This window comes from Megalops cyprinoides, chromosome 25 (genome assembly GCF_013368585.1).
Source record: "Megalops cyprinoides isolate fMegCyp1 chromosome 25, fMegCyp1.pri, whole genome shotgun sequence".
NCBI lineage: Eukaryota > Metazoa > Chordata > Actinopteri > Elopiformes > Megalopidae > Megalops > Megalops cyprinoides.
The window spans coordinates 12,979,780-12,998,555 of record NC_050607.1 but is presented as its reverse complement, the minus strand read 5'-3'; the positions used below and the strand labels follow the sequence as shown (position 1 = coordinate 12,998,555).

General features: G+C 43.5%; 1 protein-coding gene across 2 annotated transcripts in view; it reads left to right on the top strand.

Annotated features, from left to right (window-relative positions):
- The window catches only part of phf21b (PHD finger protein 21B), a 71,393-nt gene extending 65,652 nt beyond the window's left edge, over positions 1 to 5,741 (top strand). For both annotated transcript variants that reach the window (XM_036520405.1, XM_036520404.1), the window contains 8 exons: positions 1,030 to 1,081; positions 1,516 to 1,592; positions 1,699 to 1,753; positions 2,263 to 2,285; positions 3,147 to 3,305; positions 3,561 to 3,624; positions 4,381 to 4,484; positions 5,217 to 5,741. In XM_036520405.1, coding sequence (XP_036376298.1) covers positions 1,030 to 1,081; positions 1,516 to 1,592; positions 1,699 to 1,753; positions 2,263 to 2,285; positions 3,147 to 3,305; positions 3,561 to 3,624; positions 4,381 to 4,484; positions 5,217 to 5,471 — 789 coding nt within the window. In that variant the 3' untranslated portion in view covers positions 5,472 to 5,741. The remainder of the gene's footprint in view (positions 1 to 1,029; positions 1,082 to 1,515; positions 1,593 to 1,698; positions 1,754 to 2,262; positions 2,286 to 3,146; positions 3,306 to 3,560; positions 3,625 to 4,380; positions 4,485 to 5,216) is intronic.
- The last annotated feature ends 13,035 nt before the right edge of the window (positions 5,742 to 18,776 follow it).

Sequence of the window (18,776 nt, the reverse complement as noted above, 5' to 3'; positions counted from 1 at the left end):
AACTGATCCCATTATCCAGTGAGATAATCCCAGTTCATCCAATCTCAGACCCAACTCTCTCCCTCTCCCTTTTCATCCCTCTGCCTGTGCCTTGCAGGGAGGTGTCTGAGTCAGGAAGCTCCTGTAATCCATTTTCCTCTTCCTATCAAAAGGGACCCTGGTAAAGGGCAGCTTTGGTAAAACATTTCATTTGAACTCGTTTGTAGCTGGTCTCACAGCACAGATATACAAATGCATTTATTATGGGGTCAATTAAACATGGATCAGCTGATTATAGGGACAGACCTTACATCACAGAGTGAGGACCCCACTCAGCCACAAGCCCCAATGTGAAGGCCACTGCTCTTTAACACAGCGGGTTAACAGCTCTTAAACCACCAAAAGGCACTCACTCAGTGTTAAACGCTACAAATACTGAAACAAAGGTTTTGTTATTCAGATCATTTGTCTTAAAAATTCATATTTTTCTTTACACTAGTCTTTTTATGTGAAAAGCTTTTAGAACTAATTCCATTTCCAAAAAATTAAAACTTGTTTTTGAGAAAAACGGGAGCCATGTAAGAAGAAACTTGTATTAAGATGAGAAAACACTTCACCCCAACACTTTTACGCAACAGAATTACCTCTCAGGCATTCTTATTTTAGATATGAAATAATAAATAGTTTCTCATACGGAAATGTTTCTTTATTCATTGTGCAGTAAGTGGCACCAATAGAATTCCAGCAGCTGCACACAAGCCTCCAGACTCCGTCCAGCTGAAGTAATGGAGTACAACTGTCCTTCATTGTTCCTGTCACTGTCACCCACATCCCTGACCTCTGACCCATGACCTTAAAGATAGGGTACCTCAGGTGGCGGCCTCATCATGAGTGTTCCATCCTGCTTTGGCCTCATTGCCTTTCATATGGGCTGCTGGGAGTTCTGGCGTCCGCTCACCCCAGCTCCCCACCCTGCTCTGAACTCTGACCCTTTTCCCCGCATTCCTCCCGCACGGATCCTGATCTAACAGTGCTGTTCTTCTCCTGCAGAAAATTGCCTTCATGGTCGCCCTCGGCCTGGTCACCACAGAGCACCTGGAAGGTGAGTGGAAGTTTCGCAAGTTTTATTGTCAGGTTCAGTTGTATGTACAGTGTGTGTGTGTGGGTGTGCATATGTAATGGACGTTTTAGTTTTGTCAAGCACAATTTCACTGTCTAATCTGCTTTTAGCGGCAGTCTGTCCTCAGACTTTGGAAGTGGCTCTTGATGAGAGTGTCTGCTAAATGGTGAAAATGTAAATGTAGTCAACACGCCGCTGGCTGAAGTGAGGTTTCAGGAGACTGCTAATCAGTACACCCCAGCAGTCTAATACTGTTACAGTTAATATTTATTAATGCAGTGCTTTGACAACTGGAATATTCATCATTTCTGCCAAAGAATGCCTGGGTTATTTGGCTGATGTTTATACTGAAATAAAATCCGCTCCCTCTGCCTTTGACTCATGCATGGTGGGGCTCGGCTCTCCTGTGGTTGCAGAGATTCAGAGCAAGAGACAGGAGCGAAAGAGACGAAGCACAGCCAACCCAGCCTACAGCGGCCTGTTCGAACCCGAGGTAAGGGGAGCAATCGGTGACATGCATTCTGTGAACTCGGTTTTGATACTCTGTGTGTTGTGTCAAAATAAATGTTAATGTTTTCCTCGCTTTTTCTGTGTTCCAGCGTAAACGCCTTGCGTCAAATTACCTGAACAACCCGCTCTTCTTATCAGCCAGAGGTAAAACTGAATTCACTCTGTACCAGTGGATACAGCTGGATTTCTGCAGGAGCCATGATTACCCAGAAACACCACCACACAAATATACAGATACACACAAACACACACACACAGGCAGGGTGGCTGCAGACACAAACTAGTTTGAACCTCCTCAATTAACCGAAGAACCACAATGGAAAAATAGTGCAGTTAAACACTCCCTGTTCTTTCACATAAATCACAAAGCCCACACAGTGCACAGGGCTGAATGCACATATTCATAGCCCTGTTCATGTTTCAAATGGATTATTAATTCCATTCAGTGTAGTAATCAGGCTGCAGTGAAGTGTCTCCACTGTCATTTCAGCACCCGTACACAGGGCACTGATCATTACCTTACACTGCTGCTGCGGTTCAGGCCTGGTTCCACACCTGTTTGCATGGCTTGCCCTCTAACCCCACTGCTTATCTCCCTGTCCAATCCTGTTGCTGGCCACTAACGTGTTCTCTGCTTCACGTCCGCATGCTAGACACTGAGGATCTGTGCTGGAAGGTATGTAGCCTGTCTCCTGCTCGTCAGCGTGTGCGTCTTTAACTGCTTCCTCTGGGAAAGTGTGAATAATGGGTGCAAACACTGCAGTCAGTAGTTATTACGTTGTCTCCTGTACATTTTGATGTTGTTGGTGTTGTGATTTGTATTTTTTTCAGTGGTTCTATATTTTGGACAATTATGGACATGTTAGGAAATCAGTGAATATATAGAGTTTGTAATAAACGAAAAATGAATCCACCACATATATGTGTATATGTATATATATATATATATATATATATATATATATATATATATATATATATATATATATATATATATATATATACATATATGATAGATAAATCAGATAAATCAGAAGGAAATATTTCAAAAAAAAGAAATCTCTGCCCTCAAACCGAATTTCCGGATGTCAAAGGCAAATGTTGAGCACGCTTTCAAATTTCATATTCACATCATTCGTCTGTGGGCTGCATTTCCTCCCCTGGGTGTGTTCTGGCTCGTAGCTGCTTCAGTGGGAGCGCTTAAATGTCACAGCCCCTGTCAGTGGAAGCCACTTTTATTGCAAATTGGAAAGTTGTGTGGCATAACAAACTATTGATAAGGACATTCCTCCTCCAGGGCACTGTAATGAGAAAGACAGGCCATTCCATTACCTTGGTCACAGCCACTGTTTTCCCCCACGGCCTGTCTTTTAATAAGTAGTTTAATGACTGCTGCCATGTATACGTTTCAAAACCTGTACCTTAAATGTGCAATTCAAATGAAATATTTGTACCCGTGTGGGAGGGTGATGGAGGGGGCGGGGCTACGCGTGGGCGTGGGCGTGTTACTAACAGGGCAGTGCTGTGTGTGTGGCAGGAGGACTCGGAGCATGAAGAACACTGTGCCGTGTGCAAAGGGGACGGAGAGCTGCAGCCCTGCCACAGCTGCTCCCGCGCCTACCACCCCGACTGCCTCCAGCCCCCCCTCAAGACCCCGCCCAAGGGCGTGTGGATGTGCCCCAAGTGCCAGAAGAAGGTAGGCCACGGGTCACACCAAAAAAAATGCCTCTGTAGGCATCTTCTAACATGAATATCACGCCTTAGGAAGCTGGGCACACATGTAGTTTGGCCAAATACAAGCCCACCTCTTTTTGCTGATTTTTTGTCTTTCGGGTTTCACAATAGGTTGATGTTTGAAAAACTGCTGTGTTTAGGAATGATTGTGTCGTGAAAGGGGTTAATCATATCTTGTAGCAATTGAAATATGTTGCATGTCCTTTTTCATTCCCAGGTACTTAACAAAGACATGTCGTGGCCCCAGAATTTCGTTCAGTCCTACGTAACACTCAAAACAGGTATGCAACTGACGTAAATACTCTCACACTTTTACAGTAGCAGTGCATCTGCCTACATTGGAAATTATGTACACAGCAATATATTGTATCTGTGCAATTACAGTGTAGTTGGTGCCCACTCGATTTAATGTGTTACCAAAAAAAAATTTCATTCCTTGTACAATGACTGCTTTGAACATGTGAGACGTGAGAAACACTCACCAGTGTCATGCCTGCCCTTTGTAAATCTCATGCATCCTCTCTGAGGAACGCAGATATGCCCCAAATTCTGCCCCAGAGCCATGGCCACAGCCCTCAGTGCTCAGTACGGTACATGAGAAGTGGGCCACAGGTGGGGTCGGGATGATCCACTGTTATCCACTCCACTATGATGTGTGCATACACACCGAAGAGCACAGTTCCTCCGTCTCCGCCTTTCTTTTACATATTATCCTTACTACTGTCTACAGTGTTACCACTTTTTGTTCATTAATTTCTTTTTTTGATAAAGTAAATGTCTTTAATTGTCTGAATGAAACATAGGTTTGCTAGCATGCTGGCTAGCTTAGCTGTTGATAGCTAGCCAGTCAGTTATGTAGCTAGTGTATTGTCCTGACAGCAGTGACAGACAGCAGGGGAGAAACGCTGCTAAACGTAACAAAGCCGTAGAGTGTTGAACGGGAAGGCGTGTTTCCGAGGAGCGCTGGCTGGCGCTTGCGTGTGTCTGGTGAGGGAGGGGAGGCGATGAAGGCTTCACACTGTGCTCTGTCTGTGCAGTGAGAGAGGAGGAGAAGAGGAGGCTGGTGAGGAAGAACAGCGAGTTGAAGAAGGAGTGGGCCCTGCTGGAGGAGCAGGACGAGAGGCTCAGTCGGGCCGTCACGGTACACATGGGCGCACACAAGACACACTGCCAGCTCTGTGTTCCTTCTTTCCACCATACTCCCTTGTCTGGTCATGAGGGTTACTGCGCTGTGCACATTACTTTTCTATAGTTGATGTTCTGTCTTTGACCACACCCCTTCATTAATGTGTAGAGCAACATCAATCCGCAATCAGAGCACCTTTCAGCTTTAGTAATGGAAAGAAAATATTACATTTTAAACACAAGAACATGAATATCTTTCCATTAAGTTGAATGTCTGTGCACACATAGGTATACGTATATTCAGCCTCTTGGATCTGTTCTGGCTTACACTGTACTTGAGGTACAATGTGGAAAATAGACTCTAGACTGGACTAGAGGAAAAAACAGCTGAAGTGTACTTTGCTCCTCACCACATGAGCATGGAACCCAGCCCAAAGTCAGCCCAAACTCACTCTCTTAACCCTGAATCCTTCCAAGGGTCAATTCACCTCTTATGACCATGAACTACAACCAAATTCTGTTCAGCTTGGCATGACCCAAAGGTCACAGTCTACTGCCCCTTTGACCTTCTGTGTTCTGTCCTGTTACAGAATTACATTGATCTGAGTTAATCATGGTCATCACATGCTTCACACTTAATCAGAAACTTCATGTGATCAAATGTTGCTACACACTTGTTATTGTAAAATACTTTTACACTTGTTATTGAGATGTATTCTGTTGTATCTGTTTGCGTGGTCTCCCTCAGAAATGCATGGAGCTCAAGGAGAGCCTTCTTGGGCAGCAGAAGGAGACCCAGGCTTCGCTGGAGCGCCTGAAGGCCCTGATCCGGCTCATCCAGCGGGACCAGGTGATCCAGGTCACCATGACGGCCACCACCACCTCGGGGGCCTCCCTGCTTTCCCTGCCTTGGATCAAACCCACCAGCACATCCACGTCGCCCTCTGCTGGCACCTCCACGCTACTGCAGAAGAGCCTGCCCCACACCCAGGGCAACAACTGATCCCTCCCCCACACCTTGCCCTTCTTAACCCCATGTGAGCCAAGTGGCCACCTGCCAAAATGCTGGCTCTCCTTTGCATCTACATAAAAAAGAAAAAACAAAAAAAAACTTTTTTAATGTCTGATGTACCATCAAAAGGTATTCATCAACTGTAAGAAAAAACATTCAACCAATGAGGAGTTTGAGGAGCCATTGTGGCAAAACAATATATCCCACATGTGGTTCATGACAAGTATTTTATAAACCCAACACCTTCAGTGCTTACAAGATTTTTTTTAACTATTTGTTTTTTATTTATTAATGTTCTTGGCCTTAATGTATTTATGAATACAAAACAATGCCTGCCCCAGATATATGAAAATAAATATTCTGTGAGGCAAGCAAAGTTTTTTTTTAAACAGTAATAATAATTGCTCTGCATATAATGAGGGAGAACACTAGCAACTTGTTGTAGTTACAAAGAAATGATGAAAATATAAAATCGAAAGGACTGTACATTGATATATCCGAGTAGATACTTGTTCTTATTCTCCTATGAACAATGTTCGCCATATTAATTCAGGTGAAAGAGGGATGGGGAAATGTTTTCATTGTGTATGTATGAAACTTATGAGCCTTCAAACAAAACAGAGAATAACTTTTTTCAGTATTAATATAGTTGAGATCAAAAAAGTATTTAAAAAGACTACAGAATTTAGCATTTCTAGTGAAGAATTTAGTATTTTCATGCTGATGCCTGTTGATAATGCGAACTGAAGTATTGGAGGAGGGATTGCTGTACAGATGTTGTATTGTTCTTGCAGGTCCTTCTGTCCTCTTTTTTTAAAAAAATCATTTATGAATCACACAACAGCTCTGAGAAGTTCATATATCCGGTTGCACCCATAATCAGACATTTGTCAGGGGCCATAGTGTTCTTGTGAGCGTGTGACCCCCTCATTCCATCCATTTCCCTCTTTCTTTGACCAGTATAGAAAATATGCCAAAAAACACTTACATTTTTGTACTGGGAATTTCATGTTACTTCGACCCTTTCTCCTCGCCATTTGCCCTGCCTGAGTCTTCTCTGTTTTTGCTTCAGTGCTTCATACATTTTTTTTTTGTTTTTCTTGTGATATTCTGTACAATGTGACATTTTTCCTGCTGAGCGCCCACTTGTTATGAAGCTGTTTTATGTTTTTATTATCTGCTAGACGGTACAAATGAACACTGCCTCAATCTAGGATGTAGTGGAATTTCTGAGTTAGATTTTTTTTATATATAATTTTTATAATACCGGCAAATGGAGACTTCAAGGAGTTTCCTTTATCAGGGGGACCGTTTTAAGTGAGATCATGTGTCAGTTTCTCCGGTTAGTCTTCCTGCTACACCAGGGCTTTAGGCAGGCCGAGAGGAGGCCTCACACACCTACTGTGGTGCTGTGCTGTGTGCAGGCGGGCCTAACCTGACTGGAGAGCAGTGTCGCCATCAGACACTGGGTGGGTGGGAAGCCTTTGAAAAATTGACAGTGTTTTTATGTTTTAATATTTGCTGGCTCATTTGTCACTTGTTTTGTCATGAAGAAATTTGAAATAATGCAGTATCCCTGTTGGCACACACACAAAAAAAAAAATCCCGCAAAAGGAACAAGAAAAAAAAAAACACTGACAACATCTCCGGAAATCTGCGATCAAATACCAAAACACAGATATCATGTGATCTGAAAGGAAATGGAGCAGGCACTGCTCACGATGCAAAAAAGCTTAAATCAGAGTTCTTGATCAAGACTTGGACAGCTCTAGGGTCATATCCATGTGTGTTTTATATATGAGAGGATTCTCTGATAGTCCATATGCATCCCCTTGCTTGGATATCTGGTGGAAAGGTCTCCTGATAGAACTGAGCTAACAGCTGTGTCCAGTAACTGAGCTGTTTCAGACAGTGTCCTTGCATCTGTGTCAGAGATTGTCTTTGTTACCATGACACAGGGGTGTTCTGTCCTGACAAAGGATAGCAGAGGCCTCTTGTCTGTCTTGACAAGGACATTCAGCTGGGGTTTCTGAAACTAAATCTCCCCTTTTATTTCAGGACCTAGGCCTTGCTTAGATTAATGTTTTCAAAAATGCTTATTTGACAGGTGTATCAACTGCCATTCCCACAAAGTTGTGGGCAGCTAGCTCAAGGGTCCTTCTTTAACCCCATCTGTCCAGATCTGTTTGGTAAAAAGCTGGAACCATCACACATGGAAACATGATGTGAACTTTACTAGAATATGTAATGGATAATGGATAATCTCAATTTCTGGTCTTCCAACAGGAAATCAGTTCCTCAAACCAGGAGCAACATCTTCATTTGCTGCAGATGTTCTTCTTTGGGGCCTGTGAGTAAAAATAAGAAATAATAAGTCAGATTTTAACCCACTTAAATACCCATTTTCTGTCAAATGTCATTTGCTTTGATCCAGGGTGCTGTGGTAACCCAAACTCCTAACCTCACAGCTGGAAATGAGGGAAAAATGCCCTTTAAAACCACTGAATACTGTCCATCTAGATAATAATTATTTCTTCTGGTCAATTTTCTCTCTCATTTTAATTGAAAGGTTTTCTAAAAATGGTAATTGCACAGTTGGAATTATCAGGTTTTTTTTGCCTGTGAGGAAATCATTGATTGAAATTAATAAATGGCAGGAGTCAATGAAGAAAGCATGGTTGGGATAGACATGGTAGACCCCACATAAAACATGCAAGGCTAAAGATGTTTTCCATTTTGCTGTCATGGCTTTTAAACAGACAGATGACCACATGTAATGCCAAGACACTGAAATTTAAAGTCGATGCAGGAGGATGGACACAAAGCTGATGCAAGAATGTACTCGAAATCCAATGCATATCATTTGCTCTCTAATTTGGAATTGGCTCTCATTTCCTCACGTCGCTCTGACACAGTACGTCATAGGGATACTGCATGGGCCTTGGGTGTGTGACCTAAGCACTGGTTACTGTGATACGAAGCAAAACACATCCGCGCTAGCTAATGAGAAAGGAACCATATCAGTGCTCCACGTCACAGCAAGAATGTGCCCTTACATGTTGTCTCTCTGAAGCTCATACCTGGCTCTTTCAACCACTTTCCGAATTCTCCGGGAGAAACTGTGCAGTGCTATACAGATCTATTTTAATACACTTGACACTACGTTGAACAAAATTTTTTATATTCTTTTATCAATGAACAGAGAAAAAAAGGAGAAAAAAATGTTTGAAATACTACGGTTATTGTTTGCCAATTATGCATTCAGATGTGGCTTGCAATGTTCAATGTATTTTTTGCCATAAAGAGGAGGTAGCTGAGAGAGAAGACAAGATGACACTGAGAATTTTAGATGGAAATGTCTTTGGGACTGTTGAAATAGTGTTTTTCTTTGTCATTAACAAGGGACTGTCCAGTGGATAGTATGTATAGGAAAGTGTTTGTCTTACATATGCCAATGTAGTTTTTCTTCTTTATAATGCATTAAAAATTGATTGATGGAAGTTTGGTGACTGGTAAAGAGTGGTCTCACTTTTTTGTATTGAGTTCTTAGGAAAATGTGAAAAATAAAAAAGAACAACGACAAAAAACACATTTGCTGTAAGCCTTTAGCTTTTGGAACCTTACTGTGTGCTGATTAAATTTCTCTCCCGGTCTGTGCATTGTCTCTACTGCTCACATAGTTACAGTTGTACTTCACTTTCTATGTAATTTTATCATCACTAACTGTTCAGTACTTCAGGAACGCTGAACATTGTCCATTATTAAATATAAACGGTCAAATAAATATTATGTCTAAGACAAACAATTGATTTTATGACCCTGAAACAGTACTTTTTTAACAGGAATAAATTGTTTGCTGAATCTGACCAATGGCAAGCAGCTGAACAACATTCCAAATTGCATCACTGCAGCCTAAACAAGACATAATTCATAATAGGACTATTAAAACAGTAAATGACGAAGGATGAAACAATCTGAATGTCTCAGGAAATTGCACTCAAATGCAACAATAAGAACTCAACATTCAACATTCAACCATCGATCTGTTCCGTTGACGTTCAGGTAGTAGTACGAGCTAACCGAGCAGCTGCACGCATGCAAACAAAAAAATGTGCTCAAAATTTAAGGACGGCTGTGGGGTATACGTTCTGCAAAATTTAATGCAACTCTACGTTCTTCTCTAAATGTGGCTTACTGCAGGCTGTTCACCTTACACAGTCACGCCCTGCCAAGACCAGGCTTCCCCCCCCCCCCCCGCCTGTTGTTGTACAGTGGCTTGCCGTGACCTTCAGATGACCCCTGCAGTATCCGTGTGTCTCGGGTGCTCTCGAGAGGCCCGCCCTTGCCGCACTAACACTCCCTGACAGCTCAGCTGTGCTTGTCACCCTGATAACTCTCCCTTTGTCCCTGAGGGAACTTGGGTTGTGACGCCCGCATTTAACCCTTCTTCCTTTCTCTGTCTTCCCGTCCCGTCATGAAGTGTGAAATTCATGTCCGCTCAAGTGGCTCTCCCCTGCACTGCAGTCTTAAAATGCTCTTAAAACTTTGAAAGTGCCCTTAGTTCCATGGTCTGAGTGTAACCGGTGACAAAACATATTAGTGGCAAACACAGGTCAAAACTGAAATGTGCATTAGCGAGCGGGCCAGCTTGAATGACCACAGCACCTTATCCTCAATTATGCATCAGATTGCATACGCTGGACATCCATGAAGCTGCATCCACGTGGGTGCGAGACAAAGGAGACATGAACATCAGAGAAATGTGACCAAATTTAGAAGAAAATCTATAGCTCACTCCTGTACTCATCTGTTTCAAGATGAAGCTCCTTAATACATCATTCAGCTGGATAGTGCTATTCTTGAAATAGTTTTATTTACATTTTGCAATGAAACTTGAATGGCAGGGCAAAGGTCAATGAAGAGAGAAGAACTATTGGAACAGATTTTTTCATGCACTTAAAATGTCATTAATCGAAGCAAATCAGCGTTTATGCTCTGACCTTGGGAGGATTCACTGCTGAAATAGCGCCAGCCTCAGTGTCACTGGTACCACTTCTCTTCTCTAGGCCTAAGAGGGGTGGACTAGACAATAGTCCTATGATAGACTGCAGTTCTGTACAGGAACAGGGGCAGAGTAAGACGGGCTTTAGGGGCCGCAGCTGTAGGTCTCGGTTGAAGGGGGCCCCTGCGAATATGAATCCATGATTACATTTACAACAAACCTTATTAAAAATGTTATGATTTATTTCAATTTTTCATCTGCTTGTAATAATGATTGCCATATAATTATTTGTCACCATTGCTTAATTGTCATTATGTCATCATCATGATTAAATTGCTTGATATTTCCCGCCTCTTCGACCTCTGCGCATGCGCGCTGGGTTCGAATTATTGGAACTGAGGGATGATTAATTTACACACCTGTACGGTATGGGCACGGCAGAGTTGAAAAGAGCGCCGTACAGAAGGCAGAACGCCTCAGGAAAGACGGCTGGTAAGTAAATACCGATTGTGACATGATATTTCAGTCACCTAACAACACATTTACCAGATATTATTGGTTTGAAAAACATTAACTGTAAAATAGTAATTGAACAAGCGCTACAAATACGAGTAACGTTCGTTCAAGGAAAGCCGTAGTAGACATTCCAGACGCGGGCAGTCGGGTAGAGGCAGTTTCAGACGAGAATAGGCTATAATTCTTCACTGTGTAAACTACTGACGAAAACGGCGCTAGAAAGCTAATAATTAGACTTTTGTCAAAATGAATGTTTCGGAAAACATAAATTATAAAACAGTAATTGAACAAGCGTTACAAACATGAGTAGGCTAATGTTAGTACAAGGAAGGCCATAGCAGCTGTTCTAGACTAAAACAGTAGGGGAGAGACGGTTTCAGAAGATAAATAATTCTTTACTGTGGTAACTAGAGGCGAAAACGGTGTTAAAATAATATAATAATTAGACTTTTGTGAAAAATTTCTTGTTCTTGTTCTTACCGTTTCTTGTTATTACAGTGTTTGACAATTTGCGCCCTCAGGTGTTCCCGTTGGATAACGACGTTACATTTTGTCTGATATCGGAGGTCTGGTTACATGTTGCCGTTTAATTAAGAGTAACCTTTTTGCAAAAAGCCTTCAACTTTCCAGTATTAAAATCTGGATTCGGAGTCAAACAGTCGAATCTACTGTATTTGCTGTTGACGTTATGAGGTAAATTTGCCGTTAGTAAACGGAATGGCTGCTTGCCATATTGTATGTAAAGAGCGAAGTTGTTACCGTTATTACGGTGGAACAGCGGGTTGAATAGGCGGGAGAATCCGAGTTTGTGCCAAGAGGTGCTTTGTGTAATGCTAACGCAGTTAGCTTGCCATACAGACTTGTCTAAAGTGTTACTCGGCATTGTCTAAGTCTGTGGTTTAAGGATCCCGTTCTTGACCCAGGAGACTGACTATCAAAATGAATTCCTCTGGTCTTTGATGAACCGAAGTAAAGGAAGAAATGAAGCTAGCTAACAGTTGCTAACCCGCCCCTTTTGGGACAAGCAAGGCGATTTTGTGGGGACCAGTGTACCAGCAGATGATGTGAAACTGGAACACGGAATGTGGCTAATGTTATCGCAAAACAAAAGACACAGTAAGTTAGCTTTTATTTCCTGAGCAAACGCAGATGTAGCTAACTTAACGTTAGCTAGCTAGAGTGGGCTGGCAACATCTAATGTTGTATTAACCTATAAATTGTTAGCTGGTTCAAAAAGTGAATCAACTATATGAGGGTGAGGAAGGAGGAGATGGATGGGGGTGAGGTTGAGGAAGGAGAGAAACGATGAAGATTCAATAAGCCACGCCCACTTTTTCGCTAGTTAGTTCCTCGACTACTAACTGTCTTAGTTCCTCATTCCTATACGAATAAACTATATAAATAACAATATAAATATGTACCAATTTGCGTAGCTGTATTCGGTTAGGCATTGCGTGTATGAATATTTCTTTTCTTAGTATAGAAGCATATGCAAATTCAACTGAAGTTTTATTGGCATGATTGGGAACACCTGTACATGAACTTAGTATTTGAACTTGGCTAAAGTGGAATCTAGTCGTTACAACATACCCATATCGGTAATAGGGGAATGAGTGGCCATTAATACGTTTACCAACAGATACAGCAAACTTTGAGGTCACGGTAATCACAAACAAGTAAAGGTTCAAATGCCTCAACAGATTCAAAGAGTCAACTAATTTTTTTTAATAAAGCATATTTCATAGGTTTCTGTAGTGCCTTAGCTATTATGTAAAGAGGTAGCCTCCAGGTGTGGAAGTGAACTAACCCAATCACAGGTGATTAGCTATTGGACATCTTCAAGTTTGATGAACAAAGTGCTGTCAGTGTGTGCTGACTGTTGGGGCAGGGAGCTCAGCCACGTGGTTGCAGTGCAGAAGGTTTGTGGTTCAAGCCCCCGCTGTTCTCTGTTCTTTGCTCGTTGTTGTTTGTTTTCCAGTTGTTCTTGCCAAAGTCGCTTGTCAAGCGTGCAAAAAAAAAGGTGTTGAGTGTCCTGGTGTCGGAGGAAGGTCTGCGACCTCGCTCCCGTGCAACCTACTACAGTACCTACTACAGTACATTTTTATGACATTCCTGTCTTTGCTCCCATCTATTGACTGGTTGTTGAAATGCTGGAAACCCCTACATGCCGTGGACATGCTTTGGTGATGAGAGAGTGATTTGTCTGAGCAGTAATTTATTTTTCTCATTCATGGTCTGAAATTGTTCACAAACCACACTGAAGTGTTCAAGGCAAAGCCATTCAGCATAAAGTCAGTGCATGAGCACTATTACAGGAGACTCAAAATAGTATTCACTGTAGAGCTGAAAAGAGACTCAAGCAACTAATACTAGAATCTGGTGAGGAGATATGACCTCTTAGTTATCTACAACAGAGCCAAAAATTCCTTAAATGACCATTATGATTTTTCTGAAAACATCTAAATGAAGCCTCACAAGTGCTGGTATTAGTCAAACACAGAAATATGGCATGTGCAACAATGTCCGATAAACTTGTCCTGTGTCACATGGCATTTGAGAAAGCCCCTGCTTCAGGTAGATTCTCAGTTTATCTTTTACAGTCTCGGTCTCCGTGTCTTTTTCTCTCTCTTTGTGTCTGTCTCTGTCTGTCTCTCTCTCTCTCTCTCACACACACACACGCACACGCACACAAACACAAACAATTCACTCAGAAAGTACCACACTTCTCTAGGCACCTGGACCAACATATTACCACACACCCCTCAGTTACCTTAGATCATCAGTATATAAATCGCTTTACCACACTACTATGACAGGTGACAGCATCAGTAAGACTAAGACTAATCTTAACATCAACACAACATCCACCAGCCCAGCGCATAGGCATTCACTCCAGCAGTCTCCAGCAGTTTGTACACACACATTTTGTACAAAGAGCACATTTGTAAGCACCTTCCTCTTCTGAAAGGCAGAGCCTTACGTATGTATGGCATTGTACCACCCCCCTGTCCTCTGCCCCTTCCCCGACACACACACGCCACACTGTGGAACACTTGAAACCCTACAGGCTGATCAGAGGCTGAAAGTACATGTGGTATGTCCCTCTCTGAAAGCACTCGTTAATTACGCTAAGGATGAAGCCTTAATTAGCAGGAGTGGGAGGAGGAAGTGGAGCAGGAGGGGCTTGTGGAACATGCTGTTCTGGCTACTGTTTTCCTCAGAGTGAAGCAGCGGAGGAGGGCACCATGGGACTGGCAAAACCAGCTCTGCTCTGTGGTCTAGCCATGACAAACATGTCTGAACGTTACAGTTTCAACGTGCAGGGGTCGATTTCACGTGTTTTGTCCCGACAGACCGGACCACCTGCAGACACGATGAGGCCGCTGCAGACAACACCAGTGTCTGAATCTTTGGGTGTGTGGTGTTAAGAGGCCCAGCTCAAACCTCCTGTTCTTCTTCCTCTGTTCAGTACAGATCCATATTTCAGGGATAGATCCTTGTCCACCATTTGTCTCTTGTATCCTTTGTGTGTAGAGGTCAAAGCTGAACCCACCGCTCCACTTGCAGGTAGAAATATTATTAAAATAAAATGGAATAAAATAAAACGGAAGAATATCTCCATCCCAGCATGGCTCTCTCTCCTGTGTGGTTTTGTCCCTGACCTCAGCCAGTTAGAAGGGCAAATACATTTTCACAAGATATTCTTGTTTAACTTAAGCACATTACATAGGTTGCTTTAGGGCTTAATGTTGACATGGCTGTCCTGTGCAATACCAAACATGTTTTTCAAAGTCGTTAACACCCAATACATCATATCTGTTTGTAAAGCTTTGAAATTCCAGCATCATTCATTAAGAGAAGCAGAATTAGTTGATTGGAGCCATTGAATACATGGGAACTCAAATCACCTGGTCCAGGTGCCAGCCAGCCAGCTTTTGGTTGGAAGGCCTTATCTAGTTCTAGTGCAACACTACTATCTAGTGCCACACTCTTTGCACTGGGCGGGGGCAGAGATGCTGAAGCTGAAAACGCATCTATTAGCAACAAAATTTAGCACTTCTGAAGTGCTCCAATTTCTCTTGCTCAAACACCACACTCACAACCCACTGCGCAGGTAATGCATGCAGCTGTACCTCAGGTGAATCTACAGTGGAACAGTGGAAACAAGCAGCAGCAGCAAGTCAGAACTCCAGCAGCTGACAGGTGGCGCTGAGGGCTAAGCCGTGTGGGTTCGGCGTGTGAGGTTTGCGGTTCAAGCCCCCGTTGCTCTTTGCTCTTTGCCGGTCGTCGGTTGTTTTCCAGTTGTTCTTGCCGAGTCGCTTGTCAAGCGCGCAAAAAAAAAAGGTGAAGTGTGTCCTGGCGGTTGGGGTGGAGGGCTAAGCCGCATGGGTTCGGTGCGTGAGGTTTGCGGTTCAAGCCCCCGTTGCCCTCTCTTTGCCGGTTGTCGGTTGTTTTCCAGTTGTTCTCGCCGAGTCGCTTGTCAAGCGCGCAAAAAAAAAAGGTGAAGTGTGTCCTGGCGGTTGGGGTGGAGGGCTAAGCCGCATGGGTTCGGTGCGTGAGGTTTGTGGTTCAAGCCCCCGTTGTTCTTTGCTCTTTGTCGGTTGTTTTCCGGTTGTTCTCGCCGAGTCGCTTGTCAAGCGCGCAAAAAAAAAGGGGAAGAGCGCCCTTGTGTCGGTGGCGTCGGAGGAAGATCTGCGCCTCACTCCCGTGAGGTTGCAGGTTCAAATCCGGCTGTCGGCGGCACGGGACCTTGGGGGGGACTGCGTCTCCCCCAGAGGTTTCGGAGAGGTGGAAGCCGGGGGTTATGAAGCGGGCCGCGCCGGCCGGCTGGGCTTTTGCTGCGAATTTTTTTTTTTTGGGGGGGGGGGGATGGGGGGATGGGGGGATGGGGGGATGGGGGGATGGGGGGATGGGGGGGGGGCATGACAAAAACCCCCCCAAAAAAAAGCGAACGCTACGCATTGCCAAAATGTCATGCCCCCCCCCCCCCCCCCACCCCCCCAAAAAAAAAAAAAAAAAAAAAAAAAAAAAAAAAAAAAAAATTCGCAGCAAAAGCCCAGCCGGCCGGCGCGGCCCGCTTCATAACCCCCTGCTTCCACCTCTCCGAAACCTCTGGGGGAGACGCAGTCCCCCCCAAGGTCCCGTGCCGCCGACAGCCGGATTTGAACCTGCAACCTCACGGGAGTGAGGCGCAGATCTTCCTCCGACGCCACCGACACAAGGGCGTTCTTCCCCTTTTTTTTTGCGCGCTTGACAAGCGACTCGGCGAGAACAACCGGAAAACAACCGACAACTGGCAAAGAGCAAAGAACAGAGAACAACGGGGGCTTGAACCGCAAACCTCGCGCACCGAACCCACACGGCTTAGCCCTCTGCACCAACTGCCAGGACACACTTCACCTTTTTTTTTTGCGCGCTTGACAAGCGACTCGGCGAGTACAACCGGAAAACAACCGACAACGAGCAAAGAACAGAGAACAACGGGGACTTGAACTGCAAACCTTGCGCGCCGAACCCACGCGGCTTAGCCCTCTGCACCAACTGTTGGACACACTCACTGCACTTCGTTCATCAAACTTGTGATTGGGTTAGCTCGCTTCCACACCTGGAGGCCACCTTGTTAGATAATTGCTAATTCAATTCACCTGAGCGCATTTAAAGGCTCATTACCTGTGCAGTGGGTTTCCCAGCTTCTCTCAGGTTGTGAGTGTGGTGTTTGAGCGAGAGAAAGTACAAGTGGGACAGAAGTGCTAAATTTTGTTTAGACCTGTTGTATTCTTGCTTGTAATAGTGATACACTTAAGTTTTCTACATGCATTTAACCTTTAGACATGCATTATTGGTAAAATGGGGAGTAAGATAAGGGACAGATAACATAGACAGTGTCCGAAATGAACTGTGTGGTCTGCCAGCCAACTGAGTGCAGCAAGACCTTGCTTTTTCAGTGAAGACCCCTTGACTATTATTATTATCAATAATATTGATTGAAAATGTGTTCTAAAAGAGCAATAAGATTCATGGCATATATCTCCAAACTAACTCATCTACAAAACTATGACATATGCTTATGACTAAAAAGCATCCAGGTGTCAGATCTTCATCCTTCAAGTTCCAAAGTAGGGCAGGGCAAAGTTGTATGATCCCAGGTGCATTCCACCACAAGGGGGCAGAAGTTGATGATTACTGGGCATAGTCGTCGGTAAGCTGTCTCACAACTAAGGGGCAGTGGTTTGAGGTGGTAAATGACACTCTTGTAGGTAGCTCATTCTACCACTGGAGGGCCAGGCGCGAGAATGAATGAGAATGAATTTTCTTGTAATTACTCAATCTGCAGTGTGTCCTTATTTCATGATGTTAACCCCACTGTATTGTTTGCCATAATCTTGTGGTGCAGTGAAACAGAAACAGAAAGGCATTGGTGTGCAGAATATTAAACCTCTCTTCTACAGTCCTTGAAGGTTTTTTGTTTCACAACCACATGACCAAGCTAGACTGAGGTCAGGAAGACAAGTGCCCACAGAGGTCCTTAGAGATGTATTTCAGAATGCCAACTGTAATGTAACACAGTAACACAACTGTGGATCTGAAACTTCAAGATTTGCCCAAGTTCAGCCGATACATTTGTTTCCCACACATCATTCCACTGTAGTACAGGATACAGAAAGTGTACTACATAAAGTGATAAAGTGTTATATACACTATATATACTACTAATATACACTGATCAGCCAAAACATTATGACCACTCACAGGTGAACCGAATAACGTTGATCATCTCCAAACAAGGACACATGTCAAGGTCTGGGTAGATTAGATGGTAACAATCAGTTACCATCTACAATCAGTTACAATCAATTCTCGTAGTCTTTACACTTTTCTCTAAATAAACTTTTCAACACTTTACTATGTTTGTGTTACTTTCCCTGCTCAGCTCTGCTAACAACTCCATCCTCTCTCCTGTCACAGAGAAAGTCACTGTTCCACCAAGGATGGATCCACAAGCCCAGAGTGCCATGATCCAGCAAGGCCATGATCCAGAAGGTTCAGTATATACTGGTTAGCATGGCTAGAAGTATGACAGCAGCTTCATCTTTGAATTCAGATGACAAGTGACACAAGTCATAGAGATGTGGGAGGGGGAAATGGAGGGTGTAGGGGCACTCTGAACCAATTAACAGGACTTAACAGGGTTTAATTTGTGGTCTTTGAGCAGCAGTGGTTGCCATTTTAAGATAAGAGGAGGAAACACAAGAACGCTTTGTGTCCCCAGGTGGTGTTGATTTTCTAATTCCACAGAACAATGTTGAGGCCGGAGATGAAGTCAAGCAACAGGGATGTAAGCAAAACTCAATCAGAAAAGCAGAAAAGGGAAAAAATATAAAAGCCTGTTTCCATTGTCGCTTCTGTAGCTGCTGGGTTTGTCTCTCCCCCCAACTCGGACATAAATAGAACATATCGAAGATTATTGCCTTCAAGGTTATCTCAAACACTGCTGCCAGCATTGTGTTACCATGGCAACCACTTTCACTAGCGCTCTTTCAGGATGAAAATGGTTTGCTTCAGGTGTTTGAGTCAACAGGGTTTTTGTCACTCTTGTTATTTAAGGGGAAGAAAAAGGTCAAAATAAAACAGTTACTGACTGTGCTTAGTTTGTTTCTGTATTATTTGGAGGGTGCGTGGGCTACCAAATAATCAAAAAAAGATTACAAAGTCCCTGTGTCTGCACTCAACCCACCAATGTATAGAAGGAAAAAACAACAGGTTCAACAAGCATCACA